Source organism: Acipenser ruthenus, chromosome 4 (assembly GCF_902713425.1).
Source record: "Acipenser ruthenus chromosome 4, fAciRut3.2 maternal haplotype, whole genome shotgun sequence".
Taxonomy (NCBI): domain Eukaryota; kingdom Metazoa; phylum Chordata; class Actinopteri; order Acipenseriformes; family Acipenseridae; genus Acipenser; species Acipenser ruthenus.
In genome coordinates this window covers 9,259,897-9,287,290 of record NC_081192.1, presented here as the reverse complement: position 1 = coordinate 9,287,290, position 27,394 = coordinate 9,259,897, and the positions used below count along the sequence as shown (strand labels likewise).

General features: G+C 37.2%; 1 protein-coding gene across 5 annotated transcripts in view; it reads right to left on the bottom strand.

The window, feature by feature from the left end:
- Positions 1–17,185: 17,185 nt before the first annotated feature.
- Positions 17,186–27,394, bottom strand: part of LOC117400441 (sorting nexin-13) — a 34,456-nt gene continuing 24,247 nt past the window's right edge. For 4 of the 5 annotated variants that reach the window (XM_034000418.3, XM_034000419.3, XM_034000421.3 and 1 more), the window contains 9 exons: positions 26,431–26,606; positions 24,654–24,761; positions 24,081–24,191; positions 23,361–23,522; positions 23,163–23,234; positions 22,466–22,611; positions 21,892–21,960; positions 21,608–21,720; positions 17,186–20,567 (listed from right to left, as the gene is read on the bottom strand). In XM_034000418.3, the coding sequence (XP_033856309.1) occupies positions 20,320–20,567; positions 21,608–21,720; positions 21,892–21,960; positions 22,466–22,611; positions 23,163–23,234; positions 23,361–23,522; positions 24,081–24,191; positions 24,654–24,761; positions 26,431–26,606 (1,205 nt within the window). In that variant the 3' untranslated portion in view covers positions 17,186–20,319. The remainder of the gene's footprint in view (positions 20,568–21,607; positions 21,721–21,891; positions 21,961–22,465; positions 22,612–23,162; positions 23,235–23,360; positions 23,523–24,080; positions 24,192–24,653; positions 24,762–26,430; positions 26,607–27,394) is intronic. The other variant, XM_034000420.3, reaches the window with a different exon arrangement.

The following is a 27,394-nucleotide window of genomic DNA, read 5'->3' as shown; positions in this document are numbered from 1 at the left end:
GTCTCCCAGAATATTGTTACCATATATTTAATTTTCCATTTTGGATCTTATTATAGTTTCCATAAGTTTACATATAATAGAAGTCAGGCTTATTGGTCTGTAGTTACCTGGTTCGGTTTTCTCTCCCTTTTTGTGGATCGGTATTACGTTTCCTATTTTCCAGTCTGTCGGTACAACCCCTGTGTCAAGAGATTGTTGTTTTGACGCTGAGTGCTGTGGGAAAACCACGAGTACGTCTGTGATACCATGTACTCAATGTTTCAAGGAAGTACGTTCATTACTTTAGATGCACAGAGCTGCAGTGAATGACAAACACACTTGATGTACACAATTTTTGGATTCACCTCCCTTAACTTTGTTAGTACTGAATTATTTTTCCCACACATTGTTGCCAGACCAATGCATCTTTCCACTTCCAATTTGTTTTCCTTTAAGAATTTGAACAAGGCTGTTGCAATGCTGTAAGAATAACCGGCTGGCAAGCTAACAATCCCGGCAAACGATGTCATGATACGTTCAAGTTTTCTGCTGAAGTACCTGAACACCACACAGAGTTGCTTGTTTGCACTGATGTCTGTGCTTTCGTCGACAATTAGAGAGTATGGCTCTTTGGCGATGTCTTCAAGCATCTCCTGATGAACAACGGGCCCGATGACACATTTTATAAGTGCTGAGCATTTTGTTCTATGAAGACTAATATCCTTCTGTGCAACTTCCCTGACTATGCATCCCAAATGATCTACGGTGAGGATGCTGGAATGGCAAGCAATATGGGCTGCCAGCTTCAACTCACATATTTTAACAGAATTGTCAACTTGTTTCTTAAATACTGTGTCAAATAAGCTTCTTGCATTTGAATACGGAGCTGCGTTTCTGATATGTTTCTCTGTCTTACTGTGAGCTAACATATCGCTGTGATGTGCTCGCACTTCACATTTACAGTACCTACACGCTGCTTGTGAGTCATCGCCAGGTACAATGCTAATCCATTCTTTTAATTCTTTTTCTTTCTCCCAGTCTTTGCAGTATTTTTTTCCGTATTTATCCCACTTACCCAGTGGCATCTCTGGTTCAAATTAAACTTCTTTATTTTTCCTGCTTTTTAGAGGTTTCGATGTTTCTACCCTGTTTCTTAAAATGGCTGCTTTTCACTGTCAATTAACACAATCGTTCGTCTCTCACTCCTGTTCACTCGTATGGTCATGCGCAGTGGTGGCTGTGGTCATGCGCAATATGTTATTTTATTAGGAAACACAGTTTTACATAGTTTGTGAGCACTGCAGCGGGTAGGCTGCAAAAGTTTATTCATTTTTAATAAAGTTATTCTTTTTTTTATATATAAAGTAAACTAGCCCAAAAAACCACGAGATCTCTTGAAAGTAGCCCAAAAAGTAGCAACCAGCGACTCCTAAATATTTCCCGCGGCTGTCTTTTTAAAGTAGCCCAATTCCGCGGGAAAACCACGGATCTGGCAACTCTGTTACCTCCTCACGGCTGTTGTCATGGTTGCAGTTTTTGTGAAGATAGCAACGGCTGCATACATCACACATGATTCGCACTACAACAGGTTATCTATGAATCAGCCTTATCTTCGAATTAGCCTACCAAGGTCTTTGTTTTCACTGAGAGAATAACACATTCACACTGGAGAAAGTTCAGTGTCAGTCACTACCGAGATCGTTTTTTCCGGGTAGATTTGGTAAAAGTGATTGTTCTATAGGGCTAATTTCCATTGAAAAAAAAAACGGTAAATTACAGAAAACTACGTTTATGCAGCAGTTAGGGTTGAACTCATCACCACAAAAGCAAGGAAATGTGGCGTTAGGGTTTTTAACCCTAACTCGCCATCCCAACCCCCACACAAGCAGCCAAAGGAACCAGACAACACAAGCAACTGCAGACTGCCGTCATCAGGTAAGACGTATAACATGCAACTCTCTTTCCAGGTGAGACATCCATCATCATGGTCCACCGGTGCAGTAGCAATGGATATACATGTACACTTCAACACATACACACCCACTTCAGGCTGCAAAACCCTATCAACTTTACAAAAATAGAACTATATTTGCATGCACTTTTGATCTCAATTAAAGTATGAATGTGAATGACATGTCTCAGTGCACTATTACCATTTTCTAGCATTTCAAAGCATTAAAATAACCATATAGGTTATAACCAGCAGATGTGTAGGACATCTGCACTGGCAGCCGTTTATATCGGACAAATAGCGTTTGCTGTTTGCCATTCACATTGATTTCAATAACAAAGGCGTTGTTTATACCGTGATAGCACACTGTATATTTCAGGCAAGCTCAGCTGCTTGGATCTCGTTATGTGCCATTCACATAGCTTTAAATGACAGACATACTGCTTATTACTATACTAGTCGCTCTTACGAGTATACAAAAGGCAGCACTTTACTGTAGTTAAAGCTTGACAGATGGATCAGTCAGCTGTTTACACCTTGGCTATTTAAACCCTGTACACACTGACTGCAACAGCAAGCATGGCTGGAAAGAGAGAAGTGATGTGCATCAGCACAGAAATTCAGTGTATAAATAAAATGTCTTTGTTAAATATTGTGCACTTGCTAAAGCATGCTTAGAATTCTGTCAGTCAGCAAACAATGCAACGTTGCTTCAAAAAGCTGGGGTTTATGTAGTTGAAGAGGAGAGTGCTGACGAAAATACAACCGAAACTGAAACTCTGACAACACCAGAGGGTATTTGAGAGGAAGAATTCTCAGCGACCTGGGTGGTCTTTCTGAAAAAGACACCGATATTATTATTATTATTATTATTATTTATTTCTTAGCAGACGCCCTTATCCAGGGCGACTTACAATTGTTACAAGATATCACATTATTTTTACATACAATTACCCATTTATACAGTTGGGTTATTACTGGAGCAATCTAGGTAAAGTACCTTGCTCAAGGGTACAGCAGCAGTGTCCCCACTGGGGATTGAACCCACAACCCTCCGGTCAAGAGTCCAGAGCCCTAACCACTACTCCACACTGCTGCCCATACCAATAACATAAGTGTGCGTGCTGCGCTGGTAACACTGCTAATATGGAGCAACATCCATATATAGAGTTGAATTGGGATTTTTTACAAACCGCTGACAAGGTTTGCCATCCATACTTACAAAAAAAGATTGTCCAAATGCGCATAATCATATATCTTTATTTTTATATAGCGCCTTTGATAGTGGACCACCGTCACAAAGCACTTTACAGAGGTAGGCTATGAACTGTGCATTACATGCAGAGTCACTTACAATAGGACATTGATTTAACATCTCATCTGCAAGATGGAGCACAAGGAGGTTAAGTGACTTGTTCAGGGTCACACATAGTGAGTCAGTCTGTGGCAGAGGTGGGATTTGAGCCAGTGACCTTCTGGTTACCAGCCCTGGACTTTAACCACTGGACCACACTGCCTCCTTATCACTGTTCTTCGCTGGAAACAATTTGCAGTAATGTAGCCTACCTGTACTGTACATTTCTGCACTTGCATTATTTTTTTGCACTTACTTTTTATTACATTCATAGTTTTTAATACATCTTTTTTATTAGTGTAATGAGTGTCTTAATAAAGCTTTTTAACCACATACATGCTTGTTTGTTTTGATTACTGTACTGGTGGTTGGGAGACATTTTGAATGTCTGGTTATTGTGTGGGAGTTTATACCTTCCATCGCTTACTGCGGGTGAATCACGTTAACACACACGCGCCCATTCTAAATGGTGGCGACTGTATCTATACATACTAGTTATAAAAGAAATACAGTAATAGTGTACAGCTACATTCCAGTCATATATAAGAGGGTTCTGTTGAAAGATACCATACAGATGAAATTTCTTTTAAGAAAACAGCGATTGATAAATTACTTTTTCCATTCCTGGACCACTGGGAACAATAACCAGTGCAGAAATGCTATACAAATGAGCTGGCATTGGTGTGGTTTTCTTTTTAACCCACACTCATATATTTGAAAAGATAAAAAGATCACTGCCTTACACTGCAGAGCTTCTTGAATGATGGGTTTTGGAAACATGGGAATACACATAGGCAGGTTCACAGTGTGGATGGATGTGTGGAATTTTCAAAAAAGATTGCAATTGGCTCTGCTTTCTAAACTCCATGATGTAATAAGAATAACCCAGCCAAGATGAAGACATTGGCGGGCTGAGATATAATCAACAGAGAGACAAGGAGAGACAGTCAGAGCGGACATCATTTCTGGTTGGAGTCGAGGGTCTCCGACCCTGTGCGACAGGTTGGAATTCATCATCCACACTCTTGTCGTACAGCCTTTTCTCATGCGTCTGCAACCTGAAATCGCTTAGGTCGGATAATGTTGAAAAATGTCAACATTTGCTGCATGGGCGGAGTGAAGCTGCACAGCGTTTATAGCTGCATGCGCCTGACATATCGCATTCATCTGCAACAGAAGTATGAACCAACCCTAACAGTACTTTTTTCTTATCTGCAAGGATTAAAAACGGCATTCAAATGTTGGGCCCTGACCCTGAAAATATCCAAAGATAAAGCACCACTCTCCAATTTCCAATCTCTTGACTTGGACCTGTTCAGAGAGGTGATGTAGAAAGGTTCCAGTAAAAGCATAATGACAGCCCTGAGTTCCATCAACACTGCATTATCTTTTTAGTTTATGGTATCATTAATACATTTCCTTGCTCAGTGCATTACAGAATCCTAGTACAGCCAACAGATTAGGACTATATAGGAGCTTTAAAGACTACCTTGGGCATTGTATCGGATGCAGAAAAACACAAATAACACATTCATAATCGATTAATCTTCCTGGAGCCATATTTGAAGCATCATGTAGCTATCAAAACTTTTTTAATAATTAAGGGATTTTGGAAGAATCTAATAATAATTTTAAAAAAATTGTATATCTTCTTGCTTTTGTCCTCTTGATATTCAATTATGAAACTGACTGCTGATTGTACCTCTGCAAGTATTATTATGTTATTTACTCTATAACATTGCTTTTGTTTATATTCATAGCATACAACCCTTACTGCGATCAGTTGTTTTCTTAGACTGAGATTTCACTGAACAAATGTAAGGGTTTGGTAGCCTAGCCTTTGCTTTATGAACACATCAATTACTTTGCTTGACTGTTGTAAAATCAGCCTGTGAGGTAAACAGAGACTTCTATATCCATTTTAGCTGCATTTGGTGGGTAAATAACTCAGAAAAACATAAGTACAATCTGTTACTAGTGTTTGAGAATTAAATAGCATTAGCTATCTTCTTTGCCAAATCTGAAGTAAGTTTAGTGTAATAATATACTTCAATGGAAAGATTCTACGCATTTTAAATACGGTTGAGCTAGAGGGATGTAATCCCCGATATATGCCCTTAGAAACTTTGTAACCGCATCACAAAAACAAATAAAACAAGATCACTCCATCAGCTATTAACAAAATGTCTTTTAAAGTCAATTTCTTTTTAATAAGATGTGAGTTGAGGAATGGCTAAATCAAAACATCCCGGAAAATACGAGCACCTCTGAGATGTCTACAGTCTCTGTAGTACAGAGAGAAGTACTGTCGGACAAACTGAAAATACTACCATCAGTACTACTACAATTAGTGCTAGACTTGGGAGCGTTACCCAACAGCGACTTGATTTAATTAAAATAGAAAGAAATGAAAAAAAATACCAGAAAAAATGTTTTTCGAGATTAAAGGAAAAGAATAAAAACACAAATTTTGAGGAAAACACTTGCCAGAGTTTAAATGAATATCTCAGGGAATTTTATGCAACCGTCAAAAATAAAGAGGTACAACAGTACGGTATATCGAGTTATATTTCTTTGAGAGCTGAAATATTCAAATCAATTACCAAGGAAAAGACTAATTATTATTATTATTATTACACTTGCAAAATCTTTTTTTTTCCGAACATTGTCTTCTTCAGCTTGTTTACATAGAAGAATTTTTAATAACTGCGCACTAATAATAATAGTAGTAGTAATAATAATAATAATCTCTCGGTTTATTGGCGTAGTCACAGCTGCATACAAGTTTTCAACAAAATAAAGATTTGTTTTACACAACATAAACTCAAAGTCTACATCAGTCGATGTACATATATTCCTGAACCTGAATAATAAAATGAATCAAAACAAAGTATAGTGTCTCAGAATTCTCACTTTTAACTGCTCTCTAGGAGGCTCTCTAGTTTGATGCAGACGGTGGTCACAACACATTCTAAAAACAACCTGTCTCCTTCGACCACTGGATCTTTTCTCTTGTCTCTAAAGGTCGCCCCCTGCAACACTAACAACCGTGCTTTAAGCACCCCCCCCCCCCCCCAACCCGCCCCCATTTTATTTTATTACGGCTGGCTTATTTATTTATTAACTAGATGGGGCTCAAGAGCTTAATTAAGCACAACTAATATTATTTATTATGGGGTTCAAATCAGCATGCTATACATATATATAATAGATGGGCTTCAGTGAGTTACTGGAAAATAATTTAATCTAGGGTTTCTGTGACGTCATAAATTATGAGAACGAAGGGCCAAAGTGTTAAAATCCGGCACTCTAGGGGGCTCCCGAGTGGTGCATCCAGTAAAGGCGCTCCACGTGGAGTGCAGGATGTGCTCTATAGTCTGGACGTCGCGACTTCGAGTCCAGGCTATTCCACAGCCGACCGTGGATGGGAGCTCCCAGGGGGCGGCGCGCAATTGGCCGAGTGTCGCCAGGGGGGAGGGAGGGTTAGGTCGGCCAGGGTGTCCTCGGCTCACCGCGCACCAGCGACCCCTGTAGCCTGGCCAGGCATCTGCGGGCTTGCCTGTAAGCTGCCCAAGAGCTCGGTTGTCCTCCGACGCTGTAGCTCTTGGGTGGCTGCATGGTGCCGCAGTGTGAAAAAAAGTGGTCGGCTGGCGGCACACGCTTTGGAGAACAGTGTGTGTTCGTCTTCGCCCTCCAGAGTCAGCGCAGGGGTGGTAGCGGTGAGCTGAGCTTAAAAAATAATTAGCCATTCTAAGTTGGGAGAAAATAATAGAAATAATTGGCAACAACTAAATTTATAAAAAAAAAAAATAAAAAAAAAAAAAATCCGGCACTCTTAAAACAGGGACCTCATGGAGTATATTCCCCAGTTTTTTAAAAGCCCTTTCTGCCTCGTCTGTCCACTTTACCATGTGTTTCCCAATCATCAGAAAAGATGACTATATCATCCAGATAAGATGATGTATATTCCATATGTGGTCTTAAGACTTTATCAATGAGCCGCTGGAAGGTAGCAGGGGCTCCATGTAAGCCAAATGGCATAAGCCTTCTGGAGTTACAAACGCCGTTTTCTGTTTAGCTTTATTTGTTAATGGAATTTACCAGTATCTTTTAGTTAGGTCGAGTGTAGACTGATATTTGGCATTTCCGCTGTCAGCATTTCCACTGCCAGGATTGCCTCGGCTGGAGGAGGCAGCCTTGGAGCTGTGAGCATTTCCGCTGACAGCATTGCCACTGTCAATTGCAAGGTTTGTATATTTCTGAAAAATAATTCAGTCTTTTTGATGTGATTTTCAATAAAAACAGTTTAATTCCAGAATAGAGGAAAATCCAGTGAAAACAGTACACAATGTAATCACATTCAAACTGCATGTACAAATCTTGAAACAAAACAAAAACTGTAGGTCTGACTCCACAGGACTCTCAATCGATCGTCAGTCAGTGAGGATTTGATAAGGGTCCAGACATACAGTTCTGTAGTTAATATACACAGTAAAAGCTAGCCCCACTCCTTCCACCAGCCCAAGCCGACACCTTGTCTGTGAGAACCGTTTTTTGGCAGGTTAGATCGTGTTTTTAACATCTGTGCTCAAATCCGCTCTATATAGGGGAAATGTCACCTTGAAAACAAAGATCTTCTGTCCGAGTTCAAAGGGCTCTTTAAACTTCAAAGTAACCAGATCTCACCCTGTTTCCCAGACAGACAGGACATTTTGGCTGTGTGCAAAGCTACTCAGGGACAGGGCCTTTAATGATTACAATTTTTTATATAAAACCTTAAAATCTTACATTACCACATCGGTACCAAGCGCCATGACCTGCTCAGTCAGGCACAGGGGACCTAATGACATACAGACCCAACAAGCTTGTAGCTCTGGGTCTGGCCCCTGAACTGCTGCATTTGTGCTGCCTGGGTCTGTATAATAGTGTTATTGACACCTTACAAAATGCCAGAGCACCGTCCCCTCGTACCCATTATGGATACAAGTGGAGTGTCTTTCAGACATGATGTCTGCCTCGTGGGTTCGACCCCACAACTTGTCCCATGGCAGTAATACTGCAATTGTTGCAGGACCTGTTTGATGAGGGGAAATCCCCCTCTACATTAAAGGTCAATCTGGCAGCCATTCAGTTTGCCATGTCAAAATTGGCTCGGTCTCCCCAGGAGCTCAGCTTCCTGGCGGGGACATTTTTCGTGTCTGACAGGGAGCTGCAGCTCCATACACTTTACTCAATGCAGGCCCTGGCGTAGTATGTTGACCGGAAGAAAAGTTGGAGGCAGTCAGAACTGTTTTTGTCTGCTTTGGGATTAAGTCCCATGGTCAAGCCCTGTCTAAGCAGAGGTTGTCTAAATGGATAGCAGACACAGCCAGTACTGCCTATGAGCTGGTCAACTTGCCCCCTCCAGAAAGCTCACTGCAACTTTGGAAACTTTGTGGGCTTAATTCCAGGGTGAATCTGTCAAGGAAGTGTGCAATGCAATGGTGTGGGCTACTCCCCATACCTTTACTAGGTTCTACAGACTTAGGTTGTGAACTAGTGTTAAGGGAGGTTTCCGAGTCAACCCTTACCCTCAGTTTTTTCACCCTAGCTACTAGTGGTTCTTAATGGTAACGCACAAGGCAGTCTCTGCTTAACCTTGTAGCATTCCAGTCGTTCCGCAATATTGCCCTAGATAATGGTTACATGTCATACTTGAAAGGGAACGTTATGTTATTATCATAACCATGGTTCCCTGAAATAGAAATGTAACCAATTAACCTCCAAGGTCGCTGCGTCCATGACCGCAGCAGACTTGAAGGAAAAAATATGCTGAGGTCTGTGAGCACTGTCATTTTATGCCATCGGGGGTGGGCCATGACTGCATCACAGACTCAGCTGAGCAGCTTTGGCATAGAATATTCAGGTTTTGGGTCTTTAGGAGGTAAGCATTTTTCTCCATTGCAATTTGAAAAGTGTTGGTGTACAGTACACATCTGGGAGAATACTGTATAAAAGGTACAGTTAAGGGATGAAGTATGAATTTTTGCTCAAAGCCAGGGCTGCAGATTATATAGTATGTAATATTGTAAAGACGGATGAAGTGATATATGAAGCAACTGTAGTTGACGCTGGTCTACTTTTTTTGATGTGCACTTAACAGGAGCACAGGGATGTGAATGTCAGACTGTATTGGGGTCATGCATGGGTGATAATCAGGGGCCACTAACTCTGTCAGTCTGTATGATAAATGTCAAACAGCTGGATGTTATACATCATAGGATAAAAGCGATGTCACCAAACAGGGCCCAGATCCTGTTAAAGTGCAGACTGGGGGAAAACCCTGCAGAATGATGGTTTATTTTGTTTTTAACACTGCAGGTGGTTAGTAGAATATTAAAGGTCCTCAGTGTTTTTTGTCTTTTTGAACAGTCAGCCAGGTGCTATTTATTAAAACATCTGCAAATCATACAGAACTAGCTTCCAAGGCAGGTAATCAGTCACCAAGTAATAAGTTCCCCTGCCTGGAAACTTATTAAGAATGGCTAATGTTTTATTCTTTATGCATATATTTTCCACTGTTGTATAACTGTCTGTCTTATTGAAACACTTGTTCTCAGACATTATATATATATATATATATATATATATATATATATTTTACAGTGCCGAGAAAAAGTTTGTGAACCCCTTAGGATTTTCACATATTTCAAACCTAAAATGTTATTTGATCTTAATCTAAGTCCTAATAATAGATAAAGATAACCTGATTAAACAAATTACATTTCAACATTTACAGACGTGCTCAAATTTGTTGGTACCCTTACAGCTCATTGCAATAATGCTTCATTCCTCCTGAAAAGTGATGAAATTAAAAGCTATTTTATCATGTATACTTGCATGCCTTTGGTATGTCATAGAATAAAGAAAAGAAGATGAATTATTGCTTATTCTACAAAGATATTCTAAAATGGCCTGGACACATTTGTTGGTACCCCTTAAAAAAGATAATAAATAATTGGATTATAGTGATATTTCAAACTAATTAGTTTCTTTAAATAGTATCACACATGTCTCCAATCTTGTAATCAGTCATTCAGCCTATTTAAATGGAGAAAAGTAGTCACTGTGCTGTTTGGTATCATTGTGTGCACCACACTGAACATGGACCAAAGAAAGCAAAGGAGAGAGTTGTCTGAGGAGATCAGAAAGAAAATAATAGACAAGCATGGTAAAGGTAAAGGCTACAAGACCATCTCCAAGCAGCTTGATGTTCCTGTGACAACAGTTGCAAATATTATTAAGAAGTTTAAGGTCCATGGAACTGTAGCCAACCTCCCTGGGCTCGGCCACAAGAGGAAAATCGACCCCAGATTGAACAGAAGGATAGTGCGAATGGTAGAAAAAGAACCAAGGATAACTGCCAAAGAGATACAAGCTGAACTCCAAGGTGAAGGTACGTCAGTTTCTGATCGCACCATCCGTCGCTTTTTGAGCAAAAGTGGGCTCCATGGAAGAAGACCCAGGAGGACTCCACTTTTGAAAGAAAAACATAAAAAAGCCAGACTGGAATTTGCTAAAATGCATATTGACAAGCCACAATCCTTCTGGGAGAATGTCCTTTCGACAGATGAGTCAAAACTGGAGCTTTTTGGCAATTCACATCAGCTCTATGTTCACAGGCGAAAAAATGAAGCTTTCAAAGAAAAGAACACCATACCTACAGTGAAACATGGAGGAGGCTCGGTTATGTTTTGGGGCTGCTTTGCTGCGCCTGGCACAGGGTGCCTTGAATCTGTGCAGGGCACAATGAAATCTCAAGACTATCAAGGCATTCTGGAGCGAAACGTACTGCCCAGTGTCAGAAAGCTCTGTCTCAGTCGCAGGTCATGGGTCCTCCAACAGGATAATGACCCAAAACACACAGCTAAAAGCACCCAAGAATGGATAAGAACAAAACATTGGGCTATTCTGAAGTGGCCTTCTAGGAGTCCTGATCTGAATCCTATCGAACATCTATGGAAAGAGCTGAAACTTGCAGTCTGGAGAAGGCACCCATCAAACCTGAGACAGCTGGAGCAGTTTGCTCAGGAAGAGTGGGCCAAACTACCTGTTAACAGGTGCAGAAGTCTCATTGAGAGCTACAGAAAACGTTTGATTGCAGTGATTGCCTCTAAAGGTTGTGCAACAAAATATTAGGTTAGCAGTCCCATCATTTTTGTCCATGCCATTTTCATTTGTTTTATTATTTACAATATTATGTTGAATAAAAAATCAAAAGCAAAGTCTGATTTCTATTAAATATGGAATAAACAATGGTGGATGCCAGTTACTTTTGTCAGTTTCAAGTTATTTCAGAGAAAATTGTGCATTCTTCGTTTTTTGTGGAGGGGTACCAACAAATTTGAGCACGTCTGTATTTATCCACAAATGATTCAACATTCAATAGCCATGTGTGAAAAAGTATGTGAACCTTTAGATTCAATAACTGGTGGCACCCTCTTGAGCAGCAATGACTTCAACTAAGCATTTCCTGTAACTGTTGGTCAGTCTCTCACATCGGTTTGAGGAATTTTGGCCCATTCCTCCTTACAGAACTGCTTCAACTCGGTGACATTTGAGGGCTTCCTTGCATGGACAGCTCGCTTCAGGTCCTGCCACAACATTTCGATGGAGTTTACCCATACGGAAAATAAATATATTTTCAATATATGGAATTATATATTTTTTAAACCTGAAATGTATTTATAATATATTTTCTTAAACATGACATGTTGCTTAAATATATTTATAATATACTATAAATGTATTTTGTAAATCAACATATTCACATTTATACATTTTATTTTTCTAAATTATATTCAAAATACATTGTAAAATATGTTGTAAATAAATATATTCACATTAATATATTTAAAAGTGTATGCAGTGTTTTCAAACAATATATTTATGTATTACATATAATGGGAGACTGCGACGGTCAGGCAGCACTAAATTTAAAACAAGAAGGCTTCATAAGTTTATCCATGTACAGCAGATAAAAACACAGACACTGTGATTTTAATTCGGTAAATAAGTTTATTCTTGACGGAACAAATATGGTTGTTAATCAATCTTTCTGCAGATACCAAAGTGTTACAGATACCTCATAAAAAATAACTGGGCTAAGCCTAGTATTTAGAAGAAAAAAAAGAGGTCAATAACAATTAAGGACACAATAGGCTGTTCATATTTTAAGACACCTTATATTTAAACTGTATGCCCACCAATATGAAAAAAAGAATGAAATTCTAAAAATGTATTTCCAGTTTATTAGTGGTTTTTTTTTTACTTTCAGAGCTCTATCTTCAGCAACAATTCCATAGCTATTAATGAATTTTTAATTGGAAGCAGCAGTTTTTTGTAACGTCTCATAGTTTCAGAAGAACAATGTTAGCAGGTCTACAGAGAAGCAGCCCAAACACCTGTTGTAATGCAAACAGCCTTTTAGCATATGTTGAAAGCTTTTCATTTTTGTATTTAAGTATTTTATATACACTGAATTTTTACAAAATGTTGATATATTCCTTTATGTTTAAAGATAGTAGTTATTTTTAAGTGAAATTGTGGAATTCCATTCCTTTCTTATTTATTTGCTTCATATCTGTTTGGTGGAACACATGCAAAATATGGTGTGTGTCCAAGCACTTTACATTATGTAATATATTGTGAATACATTATATAATACATGTTTAGTAAATATATTGAATAATACATTTCTAAAAAATACATGGACAATATGATTGATATATTGTTACCTGAAATTATATTTTAAATATATTTAAACAAATACATTGGAAGTATATTTTCCATATGATGAAAACGGGCCAATTTTGTAATATGTTAAAAATACTTGATATAACGTTACATACATAATACATATATTTTTCCATATATTTTATCATTCCCAAAGACTATGAGTTTTATATGAATATGTTTACAAAAATATATTTAAAATACATATTTTTTTAAGGTCCAGACTTTGACTAGGCCATTCTAAAACGTGGAATTTCTTCTTCTGCAGCCATTCTTTTGTAGATCTGCTTGTATGTTTAGGATCATTGTCTTGCTGCATGACCCACTTTCGGTTCAGCTTCAGCTCACGGACGGATGGCCTGACATTCTCCTCTAGAATCTTTTGATACAATGTAGAATTCATGGTTGTGTCAATGCTGGCAAGCCGTCCAGGTCCTGAGACAACAAAGCAGCCCCAAACCATCATACTCCCACCACCATGCTTGATGATTAGGATGAGGTTCTTGTGTTCGAACGCAGTGTTTGGTTTTCGCCAAACATAACGTTTCTCATTGAGGTCAAAAAGTTCTACCTTTAACTCGTCTGTCCAGAGAACATTGTTCCAGAAGTCTTGTGGATCATCTGTGTGCTCTTTGGTGAACTTCAGATAGGCAGCAATGTTCTTTTTAGAGAGCAGTGGTTTCCTCCTGGCTATCCTTCCATGAACACTGTTCTTGTTTAGTCTTTTTCTGATAGTTGAGTCATGAACACTCACATTAGCCAAGGCGAGAGTGGCCTGCAGATCCTTGGATGTTACTCTGGGGTTCTTTCTGACTTCCTTGATGATTTTCCGATTTGTTCTTGTAGAGATTTTGGTAGGACGACCGCTCCTGGGTAGAGTGACTGTGGTTTTGCACTTTCTCCATTTGTCTGACAGTGTATTGGTGGAGCCCCAAATCCTTAGAAATGGTTTGTAACCCTTTCTAGACTGATGAGCATCAATAACTGTTTTTCTGAGGTCCTCAGAGATTTGTTTTGATCATGGCATGACGTGTTTCCACACACGTGTATGGTGAAGACCAAACTCACAAAGTTTCTGATCTTTATATAGGGTGGGGCCTCCCAAACTGACCCCTGAAGATCTACCTAATTATTTAAACACTTGATTCTAATTATCCCCTTAATTGAGCTGATAAAACCAGGGGTTCACTTACTTTTTCACATAACCTGAATCTTAATTACTCATTGTTTGTCTAATTCATACATCATTTTGTTTCAAAAGACATGGAATTGGTTAATATAAACCTTATTGGATATTTAAGAAAATAAATTGAGTGACCAAATATTATTTTTATTTATTTTCCCCCCAATTTGAAATGTCCAATTATGTTTTTTTCTCCTCACCACAGCGAGTCCCCACACAGCACAGACATTCTGAAGGCGTATGAGCATCATCCGATCTCACAAGCCTAAAGCCAGAATCTCTTTTATGCCGAGCAATCCAGAGCAGTGGTGGGCAGGTTACTGATCCCAGAAGACAGAGATTAGCCCTGCTTCTAATCCACTCTGAATATGCTCAGTGCCTGGCCAGTAGGGTTCGCTGTTGCGCGATGAGGAGAATAAGTCCCTGCCGGTTTCCCATCCCCACCCCTGGGAGGCTTAACTGACATCCCTATAGTGCATCACCCAATACTGCCCGCTACATATACTTCTCTCTAAAACTGAGGAAACTATTATTATGTATACACTTCCACTTTATCAACCATTTACTGTGTCAAGTCCCAAACTATAGATTTCATGAAGCCTTCACCAGAAGAAAATACTATAACACTATGTGCTGAACCTTTTTAGACTGCATAGGTATTATTGGAGGATACCACTTGTGTTTTATTTAGAAATGGCCAGTTAACATCCCAAAGGCATGCTGTGTATAAGATAAGTTATACCAGGTACAATTCCATTATGAGAACGATTTAAAGCTTCATTACGTTCGACATGATGCACATTAGCACGTTTCCATCAAAATTTCATGAGCTACAAAGGAATGTCTATTAACAGCATGTATGCATGTCCAGTCTTCCTTCTTTTTAGAGCTCCCAGTACAAATCATTGAACAAATACAATAGAACAAACTACAGTAGGCATGTGTACGTTTTTTCCCCCCACATTGCACTATGGCAAGGATGGCTTAAAGCTAATGTCAGACCAGGAAGACAATGGACACAATACTGTGTGTGAATGCTGATGTGCTTGTTTATTGTAAATTATAAATAAAGGTTGAACACAAAACAAAACACTGATACAAAATAAATGGCACGATGGACAAAATAAACAGACAAACAAAACCCAGTGAAAAAACATAGAAACAAGTATTATGCTGGTCTTTCCAGCACGAATAGCAATTGTTTACTTTCCTTATATTTATTTCTCCTGTCTCTCTCTCACGTTCTATCAACACCCAACCCCAAGTGAGAGTTTTGTGTTATTTGTGAAACACCCGTGCCCAAATGCATCTACATTTTAAATCATAATACCACACCCCGTGCACCAATACATACATACATAAAACTTAAAATACGCACAGGGGTGGGTGTACCCCTCCACACTGCCATTTCTGGTACTATACCAATAATTGAGCTTGTCCTAGAGAATTCTAGAATACTATCGTGCATTATGCAAGAAGCCAATATCAAAGGTTTATGTCTATCATCCTGGACCCAAAAAGCTACAAGATAAAAGATCAAAGTACATTGAAAATATTAAGTTGTGATACAACAGTGAGCATAGTGTCTCAGTCAGTGAGGCCAGTCTGTCTGCGTCACCTTACAGCGAGGCCATCCGAACTAAGCTGCTAAATTACTATTCTACTAAATGCAAGAATATCCATTTCTACAACTAGAAAAGCTTATTAGCAGAGCTCTCTACTTCCAAATCATCCATCTGTACTTTACAGGACAGCCTGACTCATTAGTTAATTAATATACTGTTTGTGTGGATGAACCCAGCTGCAACCAGTCGCTCAAGCTGTGCTCTAACTTCCAGCCATTGGACCTACAGTAAATGCCAAGATTTGTTGGAAGTGCTTAACTGAATGCAGTTGGGGTCAGCAATTGTCCATATGTATAATCCTATGAAGTACAATATATCCCACAAATCATTAGTCAATTTTATTGAAGTATGTTTTGAGTTATAGATATCAACTAGGTCATAGACAGAGGTGTTTCATCTGAAAACACAGTATTATGACAAGGTGTAGGTCACAAAAATACTCCTTTATCTAGATCCTTTATGGAGTCACTTTGGAGAATATTTACACAGATCATTCTCAAGCATAATATTGCCCTACTGGTATGTAAATTAGAATCATTTCATATTTTTTTCAGCATCTAAATGAAACTGATGTTTGTTTTTAATAAAATGTACCCCAACTCAAAAACATACCCAATCACATTTATTGCATATAATCTTTGATTATCTTCTATAAAAAACAAAATGTGATAACTTTTACCACACACATGAAATACAGATAGACTAAAAATACACTTTCATCATTAGCCCTAGCAACATTGTCACAACTTTTCACCTATCTTGTGTTGAAGATCCTTTTTTGTTTTCAATGTGTTGTATTTAAAAAGGTGAAGAGATGCTGCTGCTTCCTGGTTTCTAGTGGTCGAGTTACATTTAGACAACATGACATACAGCACAGGGATGCATGCACTCTTGAACATCAAGTATGAAGTACAGTAGTCTGGTAGTCATGAGTTGACAGCACCAGGAGAACAAACGTACACTGTGCCAACTTGCTTACTATTGGTTCTGAAAAACAACAATCAGGAGATATTTGAAAACATAATAATGCTTCTCAGGTTTTTTGGGAAACACACTTAAAATATGTCAGAAGTGGTTTCAACTTTTCTTCACAGAGTAAGGTGCAGGGTAGTGCTCCTATTAATGCCTGGCAGTTAAGTCTTCACTTATACAGGACATTGCTCTCTTGTAGCAAATGTTGGCTACATTTTAAAATGGCAATGTTTAAAACTTACCTGTTGCTCATGGTCAAATATACAGTACTGCTTATCTTTCCACTGTGGCTCCAATCACATTTAATTAAGCACGGTATAAATATTAAACCACACCAAAAAGAAATGTTAAGACTACTTTGAGTTAACATTTTATTAGTGTAATATTGTTTCCAGCTGCTCTATTGAACATTTGAATAGCATAATGCACACACACACTAACATTTTAGAGTCTTTCAGTCTGTTAAAAAAAAAAATTACCATGACATTCCGATTGACACTATATTCTTTAAAGAAAATAGTACAATTAGGCACACTATTGACATTTACTGTACAATGATATGGACAATTCATTAAAACAAATTTATATATACAGGGTTAATAAGGTCCTGCATCAAAGGAAACGATCATGCAAACATTTATGGACAGACTATATCTGTTTTGTAATAACTTGCATGTGCAGCAGGTGCAATGTAATTTCTCTATGATGCAGAACCTTTTAGTATATATGCTATATATTTATACATAGATATTTTGCAATGTGCTCTTTAGATTCCCTGTTATATATATGTGTGTGTGTGTATATATATGTATATTACACACACACACACACACACACACACACACAGTGCTCACCCTTTATAACGCTATAGTGGTGCGCCATAGTTACAAGTTCGTGCTATTTGTGTTCCACCTTATAACGAGTATAAAAGGGCTACTGTAATGGCATTATGGAGCAAATGGGAGCCACGACCCTACCGTGTTGTAACCAATTCCACACTATAACAAGGTGCGTTATAACGGGTGAGCACTGTGTATATATACACACACACCATGCTTACAAACAAAGTTCATCATTAATAAGTGAGTTTTACACGGAGTGAAAATCAAGACTTATAAAACAAGTCCTTAAATAAACTAGTATGAGAACGGAATGTAAGTTGTTGGGTTTAGAAGACTTATTTTTACATTTCAAAACATTAATTTCAATATACAATTATTCAAATACACATGCATTAAAGAAATATTGCACAAAATAAAATATATATTTTTTTTAGAAAGAAACTATGCTAAGGTGGAAATAGGTTTTAAAAATAAAATGTTTTCTGTAACTGTAGTGGGCTTTTTAGGGATGCTACTACCTTGTTAATAAAGGTTTATTTTTATTTAAACTTAGTTTAAGGCTGGAACTATATGCCTTATACAGTGGCACATTTGTCAGACTAAAACACAATACTTCCTGCATTTAAGTGCACAGTTATCCTAAAATCACATCTGAAACCTAACACAATACATGATTATACAGTTTAAAAAAAAAATACAAAACATTTACATTACAAATAGTTACATTCTTTAAAGCATACTTTAATATGCTTGTACATGAGCTTCACTTGTGTCCATGAGAAAGATTTCTAGACTTTACAGCCTTCTTTGGGGAAGTCAGTGATTTAACCTGCTTTATGAAGAATTAAAATACCAGGATTTTAATAAAATAAAAAAAGCCAAGTAAGTTTACACAAGCCAACTTTGTCTAGTCGTCATTCAGTGAGAAATCGCATAACGTCTAATGTCTCCACACACACACCTGTAAATCAGACTTCTTATACCTGTGTCTGCCACAATCAAGATCCTGGGGCTACAAATAACATCACAAAGCTCTTTTTTTGTATATCAGTTTAATTTAGTGAAGACTGGATCCTCACTCTAATTAAGGATGCCTCAAGGTAAAAAGCTGAAACTAGAAAGGGCACAGTATTTTCTCAATATAGGAAATGTTTTGAAATAAATTCAATTATTCAGCTCATGTGGAGACAGTGTTTTGGTATCTTTCTAAGGAATGTGTGTTATGCCTGCCTATTAGCAACTACATTAATAATCATCATAAGAAGCAAATGCAAGTCCACCTGTATTCTTTTAGATGCAGTATTTAAGTGTTGTAAATGTTGTGTACCACCCAGGTTCCCTGGCCCATAACTAAATAAAAGTCAGTTATGATCAGTTCAGTTTTGTAGAAACTCTTTCAGCTGTTTTTGGCATCTAACTGGTTTTCGGTAAAACCGAAATTAAAGTTTAAAACCGAAATAGATTTGGACATACCAATATTACATTTTTTTTTTTTTTAAACTGTGAAAAATAAGCTCAATACAGTGTTATTGCATCACTCATATCAATGTATTATACAGCAAGACACAATGTAGAAAGAATAAAATAATGTATTGATTGACATTACACTGTTTTATTTATTGTCACCTCAGTCAGTTGTAAGTGGTAAATCATATGCAAATCACATCTGAGTAGTACTGTAGCTCATATGATATATATACACATATGATTTTATATGTAAGGCCCTTACACTTGATTTCAAATCGATATGTAGATAGAATGAAGCAACAATACATGCATTTTCTTTCAGTACTTTTGCATTTAGCTGTTTTAGTCAGTTTAACATAATTATTACTTTTTTTATTAGGTCTCCACAGAGTAAATTTAACAGATACTATACTAAACTTTTGTGCAATTAAGTTACGGTACCCAGGCTGAGTGTTTGCATACGTAGAGAGCCCTAGACATCATAAACACACAAACTACAGGAAGCATGAAGCTGCAGTTATCCCTACTGAGAGCTGAATCAACTTATGATTTATGTTACCATATTAAAATGAAGGGATGTTAACATGAACCGTCTATAGTCCGCAAAGTGTCTGAGGAAGTTTATGCAAATGTCGGTTTTGGAAAATAATGCAAACTACACAAACGGTTTATGAACGTTAAATTTCATATCTTTCACTACCACTTTCCAGTGACTTTGGGTTCCCGATTAGTGCTCATGCCCATTTCACTTCACATGAACTCTAGCTTGGATCGTCACATTTTGTGCTTAACCTTGCTATGCAGCCAAATCCTTTTACACATTCTCATTATGGGCATCGCCGCTATTTTCCAAGGACATCTTTTTTTCCATGCTTGCAAGCAAGCAACGATTTTGCAATTCCACACCTCTTACACAGTTAAAGAAGTGTTCCTCTTTCAAGTTGCACAATTAAATAACAAAATGACCTGTGCCATAATCACATCAAGATAGTGGTTGAGCAAGAATGTAGATGGTGGGGAAACTGCAGTTCTTGAGATCATCTTTGTCCTAAGATGACAGGCCAGAAAATACCATGTACATTCTGAACGCCCAGAAAAAACTTACCCAAGTGTGGATTAGTTTTCTCCACATTCATTAGTGTCATAAGGGCACAGCTTGCTGGTTTGGGGTGTCACCTCTTTTGTAAGGAGAGAACCTGGGAAGTCTTTAATTTCTGTGAATATTTTTCCATCCGTTTAGATCTTGAATGCAGTTTGATAAAGAGCTCAGGGAATTTATATTGAGGAAACATGGTTTCGAGGAATCCCTCTATAAAAACATAAACAAGCCTCCGGTTTAACTGGTTGTGCTGGAACATCTTAAAGACCCGTAATATTCCCTTCCGTGTTGTATCAGCACCAATTATGTGCTTCAGCTCATCTAGAAAGTCAGAATCCAAAAATTAGAAGGTTCTGTGTCACAATTAACAAAAAAGCTTCTTTAAAACAAAAAGGTTAAAAAAAACACACTGGATATGATATATGTAGGGCTCTTGTTTTTCAGTTTTTATGTATTTCACTTTTCTGTGCTTATTCTTAGCTATTTTTGAGATACACCGGCAAACTTTTTTTTGGGGGGGGGCAGGGCTTTCGCTTTTTATATACTGTATGAAATTGTTTGTTACTTTCCAAAATGGGCATTTTTTTGTCACAATATGTACAGTAACTTGGCAGTACTTGCACACTTAAGTTGTACCTTCTTTCCTTTGCTGTCTTCCTAAACAACATCATTATGGTCACAGGCACATTCTTCTGGGGTTTTTGCAACTAGGCAATTTTTTTACATTTCGCCACAATTTGCAATTTGTTTTAAATTCTCCCTATCTAACTGTACTACAGCTTTAAATCCTGCAAACAAGTCTCCACTTCCTAATTGTAATCTCATTTTAAATCTCTCAAGCGAAGTCGCCAATAGAAATGTAGGAATTTACTGCCACTCAGTAATTGGGGTGGGTTTAAATTATTGAGATCGAATCACCGATATATACAAGTCAGGAAGGAGGGACATTGCCCAACTGCACTGGGAAAGGTAGTTTGTTTAGTATTAGTTTATTTATTTTTATTATTTTATTTATTTTTTAATGGGAAGGTCAACGTGAATTGAGTAACCATTTCCAGTGTTATTGGCTATACACCGATTTCGTTTTATCGGTTAAAACCAAAAATCAAAAGCCCTAGATATGTGGTTTTATTATCAACAAACCATAGTACACAGTATAATAATAAAAATAATAATAATAATAATAACAATAACAATAAATAATAATAACAATAAATAATAATAACAATAAATAATAATAATAATAATAATAATAATAATAATAATAATAATAATAAATAAAAAAAACATACAACATCCATCTTTTTGCATGTTTTATATTTAAGACACAGGATGTATTAAAACCCATATTGAATAATCACCAGGCATTATTCCTAGCAGGTTGGTCTTGGCAGCCACTCTCGTTCTCATTCGGATTGCTTTATCCCTGCGGGGTGGCGTTTCTGCTAAAATACCATTGGGCCAAAAGGCATCTCTGTTAGAAAACACAAATATGCAAGTCAGGCATAAGCTTTACATGATTCAATGAACGAATGAATCAATAATAATAATAATAATAATAATAATAATAATAATAATAATAATAATAATAATAATAATAATAATAATAATAATAAACAATAACAATATACAACAAATATTTTACCTGAAATGTTTCACATGGTCTGCAACTTGCTCAGGGGAGGTCATGAGGTCCACATGATCTACAATTTTTCTAAAATAAAAAGAAAATAAATAATCAGCTTATGGTTTTTATGTATTCAGCTTCCATAGTATTTTAGATACTAATACACTACATCTACAGATCTGCATTGCTGTGATCCTTTTGATTTTTTTTTTTTTTTTTTTTTTAAATGGTTACAGGTGTTCATAGGTGTGTCCTTCCACTGTATATGCAATAGCTTCAGAACTACAGAAAAAAGTACGTTAACTATACAAGTCGGTTATTGTCTAATCAGAGTCGGGTTTGGCATTATTTCTAAGCAGGGTTTTTAAAACAGATTCTGGTGATACGTGCATACACATTTTTACTGAACACATGGTTTCCCTTTTAATTAATTTTTTTAAAACATGTTTTTTTTCTATGCTGTAACTTAAGGGGCACATATTTGCAATATACTTAAATACATGAAACAGACAAGCAATGGCTCTATTCTGTTTAAGTACATAACTTCTTACAATAGAATAAAACTCCTGTTTAAAATACCACTCGGGTTTACCTGTTTATTGTGTCTCCATATGTTGCTCGAATGAGCTGTTGCAGTAAGTTTTTAATATTCCGCCTCAACCACTGGTTTCTTTCTTTCAGATCAAAGACTTCGTCCATTAAAAGCAGCATGACCCTGAGTGGAATATTGTCATCCACCTATTTGATGAGAAACAAAGATGTTTATTAACCATACATTGAGAGAAAGAAATAACTAATACTTAAACAGCTGTACTTGAATGAAAACGATCAAAACAGGTAAATAAAATCTTATTTTAGGAAGAGACATTTGTCAGAGCTACAACAGAATAAACCACACAGACAGAATGGAATGCTTTGATGTGACAAATAAAAATGTGTGGGACAGCTGCAGATTTATGACGATGACAAATCTTCATATAATCTGCAGTAATCTTACACAGCTTCACTCCTAGTTAAGATTAAATCATCTTTCTCCTAAAGAAATCACACATACATGATCACCGATGTAATCTAAACACTGGGAAAATACTGTGTTAAGCAAGTGGCTTAGTGTTTCTACCTCTGAAGAGCACTACCTTTTTAAAATCAGAGTTAGACATTTGAGAGGTAAATTCAGTCTTACAAAGGGCTCAAGATTAGTCCTGCCAATAGAAAAAACATTGAACACATACCTGAGCATTAACACATGAAATGAATTACAAATAAAAAGAGGAGGTAAGAGTACTTGCATTATCATCCAGCTGTGCAGAGACACGGCAGTGTTCAGGGTCTATATCAGACTTCTGAATCAATGGAGGAACCTAAACCAAATACAGAGAACAACTAGCATCAGCAAGTCAATCACTATTATCAAGTACAGCACCCACTTCAAGTTAACACATATCCACAGCAAAAGAAGAAATAAAAAAAAATAAAAAAAACACCACCTTAAACATTGACTGTTTTAAATCCTGCCCCAGTTTTTCTGACATTTTTCCCATGTTGTCCGACACTTTCGTCATTCCCTCTGCCAGACTGTCCGGAATGGCCTTAACAGCATTGGAGACATTTCTCATGGAATTGCGTAGTGGGTTTACAAAAGTATCCATCTGAAAAAAAATATATAAAATGATAGAGGCACACGTAGAAGCTTTAATTATTAAATAACATAAAATAAAATCACCCAATCACACCACATACTGTGTACAAATGTAATCCAATGTGATGCAAAATTAATCTACCTTATTTTCTCAACTTTTAGTTTGTTAAATGAAACATGATAACATCCAATATGATTGCATTAAATAATGTGTTTTAGGTTAAATGCATTTGGGCACAGCAAAGCGGTGTTTTGTTTGGAAATTGTTGTGCTCCTTTTCCAGTACAATACATGTGATGATAGAAACCAGTGCTAATAAGATACTACTTTAAAATAGAAGCACTTGAGTATTTAGGATATTTAAATATACATATTTTTAATTAAGCAATGATTTTTAGTTACCTGCATGATTACTATAAACAATACATTACAAATTGTATATTATACTATGCACATGAGTAAGGCAGCTTTAAATCACAAAAGCTTCAAATCCTTTTGAAAAACTGGAAAACACACACACACACACAACTCTCTTTAATAGGTTTTAGACAATACGTGTCAGTCCTACCTTACGTGCAAAGTCCCCTTTCCCTTTATTGTAGGCTTTGTTTTCCAGAAAATCACACAGATAAACAGCCAGAGGGGGACAAGCTTTCATCATTTCAGGATTCAGCAAGAACTAAAAACGTTAGATTATTCCAGAATCAATACCGGATTCGGTTAAGAAATGTCCATAACACACACACACACACACACACACATACACACTGACACCAACAGAATTTAAATTTTAAAAAAAAGATCAGTCACAAACAAAAGTATTGGCATCCTACACTTACTTTACTATAATTCAAAAGCAACAGATTAAGGGCAAGCATTTAGTAAACTTTAACCACTTTTTAATAAAACAAATGCAAAATACGCATTTTCTAGTAAATTAACAAATAAGCTTTATAAAAACAAAAAACAAAACACACAACCACTTACTGGTATTTCACTTAAAGTATTCATTCATGACAAAAGTATTGGCACCCCTGCTTTAGTAGGGTGTGTCCTCCTTTTGCTTTTATTATGGCTTTTAGATGTTTATGATAATTCTGTGCGACTATAACAATATGTATTGCTAGTATGAAAACCGTACCTGTATATAGGCATTCAGGTCTTTTTTCCTCTTTTCTAAGAAATCCTTGTCCATGTTGTTGAAGGTCTTCTTCCCAGGGAGCTTTAAAATACTTGTAAGGTTTTCAAACTGTGAAAATAAGCAAGAACGGCTTCAGTTTTTGAAAACTACTACTGTACCATGAACAAATGTTTAGGCTGCTGTAAAACATTTACTGTTAAGTTTCAAGATCCTTGGTAACAATAAGAGGAGGTGGGCACTGTAATATATTGCTTTTATAAAGAGGACAGTTTGAAGAGGTACATTTCCCTGGTAATGCCAGCCTCTTTTCAAAATGTACTGCTCAGACTCAAATACAGTTCATTAAGCATGTAATTCTATTGAATGTGATCCTGTGAGAAAAACCTGAATATGACTGTTTGAAAGGGGGGTATGGGTTGTTCACTGTATTAAGCAGCCAGAATGTGCTAGACACGCCACACAGGTTTTAGTGAAGGCACATTTCATTCAGTGGTAATTACAAGGTGCCACCACTAGGGTACCAGTAATGGTAGCACCTTGTGCAGGGTGAGACAGAGTAGGGAACTACGTGACCCTACCAGCAATGGTAAGGCCACAGGCACATATACACAAACGGGAATGTAAAAAACGTACAGAGAAAAACAGCCACATAACATTGTAAAAATAAAAGTGAAACCACAGCTAAAAAAAAAAAAAAAGGTTTGCCTACAGGCGGCTGAGTGCTACCTCCACTAAAAGGAGTGTCCCGCTAAATCGGAGTATGCTGCGCTACACACCCTCTGGTTGGGGGTCGTTCCGATTCTGTAAACGAACCCTAATCCACAGCAATAAAAAGTTCCCGTTACACACACACAGTGACTTTCTTTGCACAGATTAACAGGGTGTGGCAAGACAAAAGCCCCAAGTGTAAATAGTGTGGGTTTTAATATAGCATTGGCAGGGAGGGGGTTAAAACGTGGGAATATTGCTGGGGTCTTAATAGAATGAGTGTAGCATGGCCTCTTTTTAAATGGTCGGGCACTCCCCGGGACACACCCTGCCAGCCATTCAGGGATTCCCGGTCAGCCGAACCCTGGCCAAGCCTCCCTGTTCAAATAGTTGACTGATAGCACGTCACCCGTCGAGCGTCCGAGCTGTTCCTGCAGTGGCATTGTCAATTTATGGCAAATCATTACTTTGCACCTTTCTACTATTATGAAGACACCAATTAAGACATTGGCAAAATATTAGTCAAAGAATTGTATTACTTTTAATATTTCAATGTTTTTTTCACTGCCTACAAATGAAGATGCAAACCTGTAAAGCAGTCTTTCACAGCTCCTTGTTGGAATTTACGGTCATGTTACGGCCTTTGTTACAGTAGGGTTAATATAGCAAATCATTATTTTCATAAACTCTTCTGCATTTTACATGACTTGGAAAGATACTGAAACTTGAGAGATGTCCTTATTTATCACTACACAAACACAAAGCAGTTAGACACCTTAAATTCACCACCGAGTGTCAACAGATCAGTGAACATAACTTTTCGTCAATGCAGAGTATTAAAAAATGGGAGATCCAAAAGCAGTAGTTTGTGCGTGCTGCCATGTTACTGTTGACAGCCATCATCTTTTCAGACCAGTGAGTTAATGCGTCAGCAATGAATTCCAACATTAGTTTCGGAACAAATTTCATTGTTAACTTTGTTCGTTTCCAGTGCTAAATTTTGGAAGAGTTTGTTGATCTGTTGACACACAGCTCTTAATTTAGCAATACAGGGAAATTAAAATCTAACCTGCCCTGTGAGGCGCATATGAAAGTCATGGAAGTCGCTGTAACGACGATAGGTTTTCCAGGTGTCCTCGCTGCCGTCTGGATTCTTCCGAAACACAGTGATTGCATACAATGCATACGTCTTCCCATGGTCATTGCACACTCCTGCCACAGGATATGGGTGTAAGTAAGCATGAGCTATCAAGTGCAAAAAAGGACAAAAGAGACACAAAGAACAGGGTGGAAATTGAAATGCAAGGAGAAAATTTAAAAAAAGATAAAAGAACAGAAAACATAATGAAAACAATGGCATGTTGCAAGACAGGATGGATGACAACAAAAGCTTGTAATGATGAACAGCTTGCATGATGGTTATTGTTTTAATCTACGAAAATGTGAATTGAGATAAGAAGAAAGACTGGTCTGGAGTGAATAAACATTTAGTATACATTTACATCCAATAAAAATTAAAAAAAAAACAAAAAAAACAACACAGTACCAAAACTGTCTAAAACTATATTTACACTTCACACTTTTGTAAAACTCGCTCCCCCCCTTTGAGACTTCAAATTTACAAAACCTTTTTTGTGTTTAAAATACTTTGTGGTTTTTTTCCCCCCTACATGCTCAACACCAATAAAGATACACAGGTTCAGTTTTGAAATAACCTTTGTTTGCAACATCTTAGTGTTGCAATACGGTGTAGTACAATTGCATAAAATGTCCAGATGTACAAATAAATTCATTTTGTTAATCAGAACCATAACCACACACATACTTTAAAAGTTACAGTATGTATTAAATTCAAAGTACTCCATTCAAACCAAATATTTTCTACATCAGGCCATAAACACTTTCCTCCTCTATCAGCTCGTTTTTCTTTTGCCATTTTAAAGTCTTTGTTTCAAACCTGTTGTGTAGCATTTTCGTTTTGTGTCTGACTATCCTACTTTATCCAGTGTCAAAGTCAAGTCTGCATTATTATA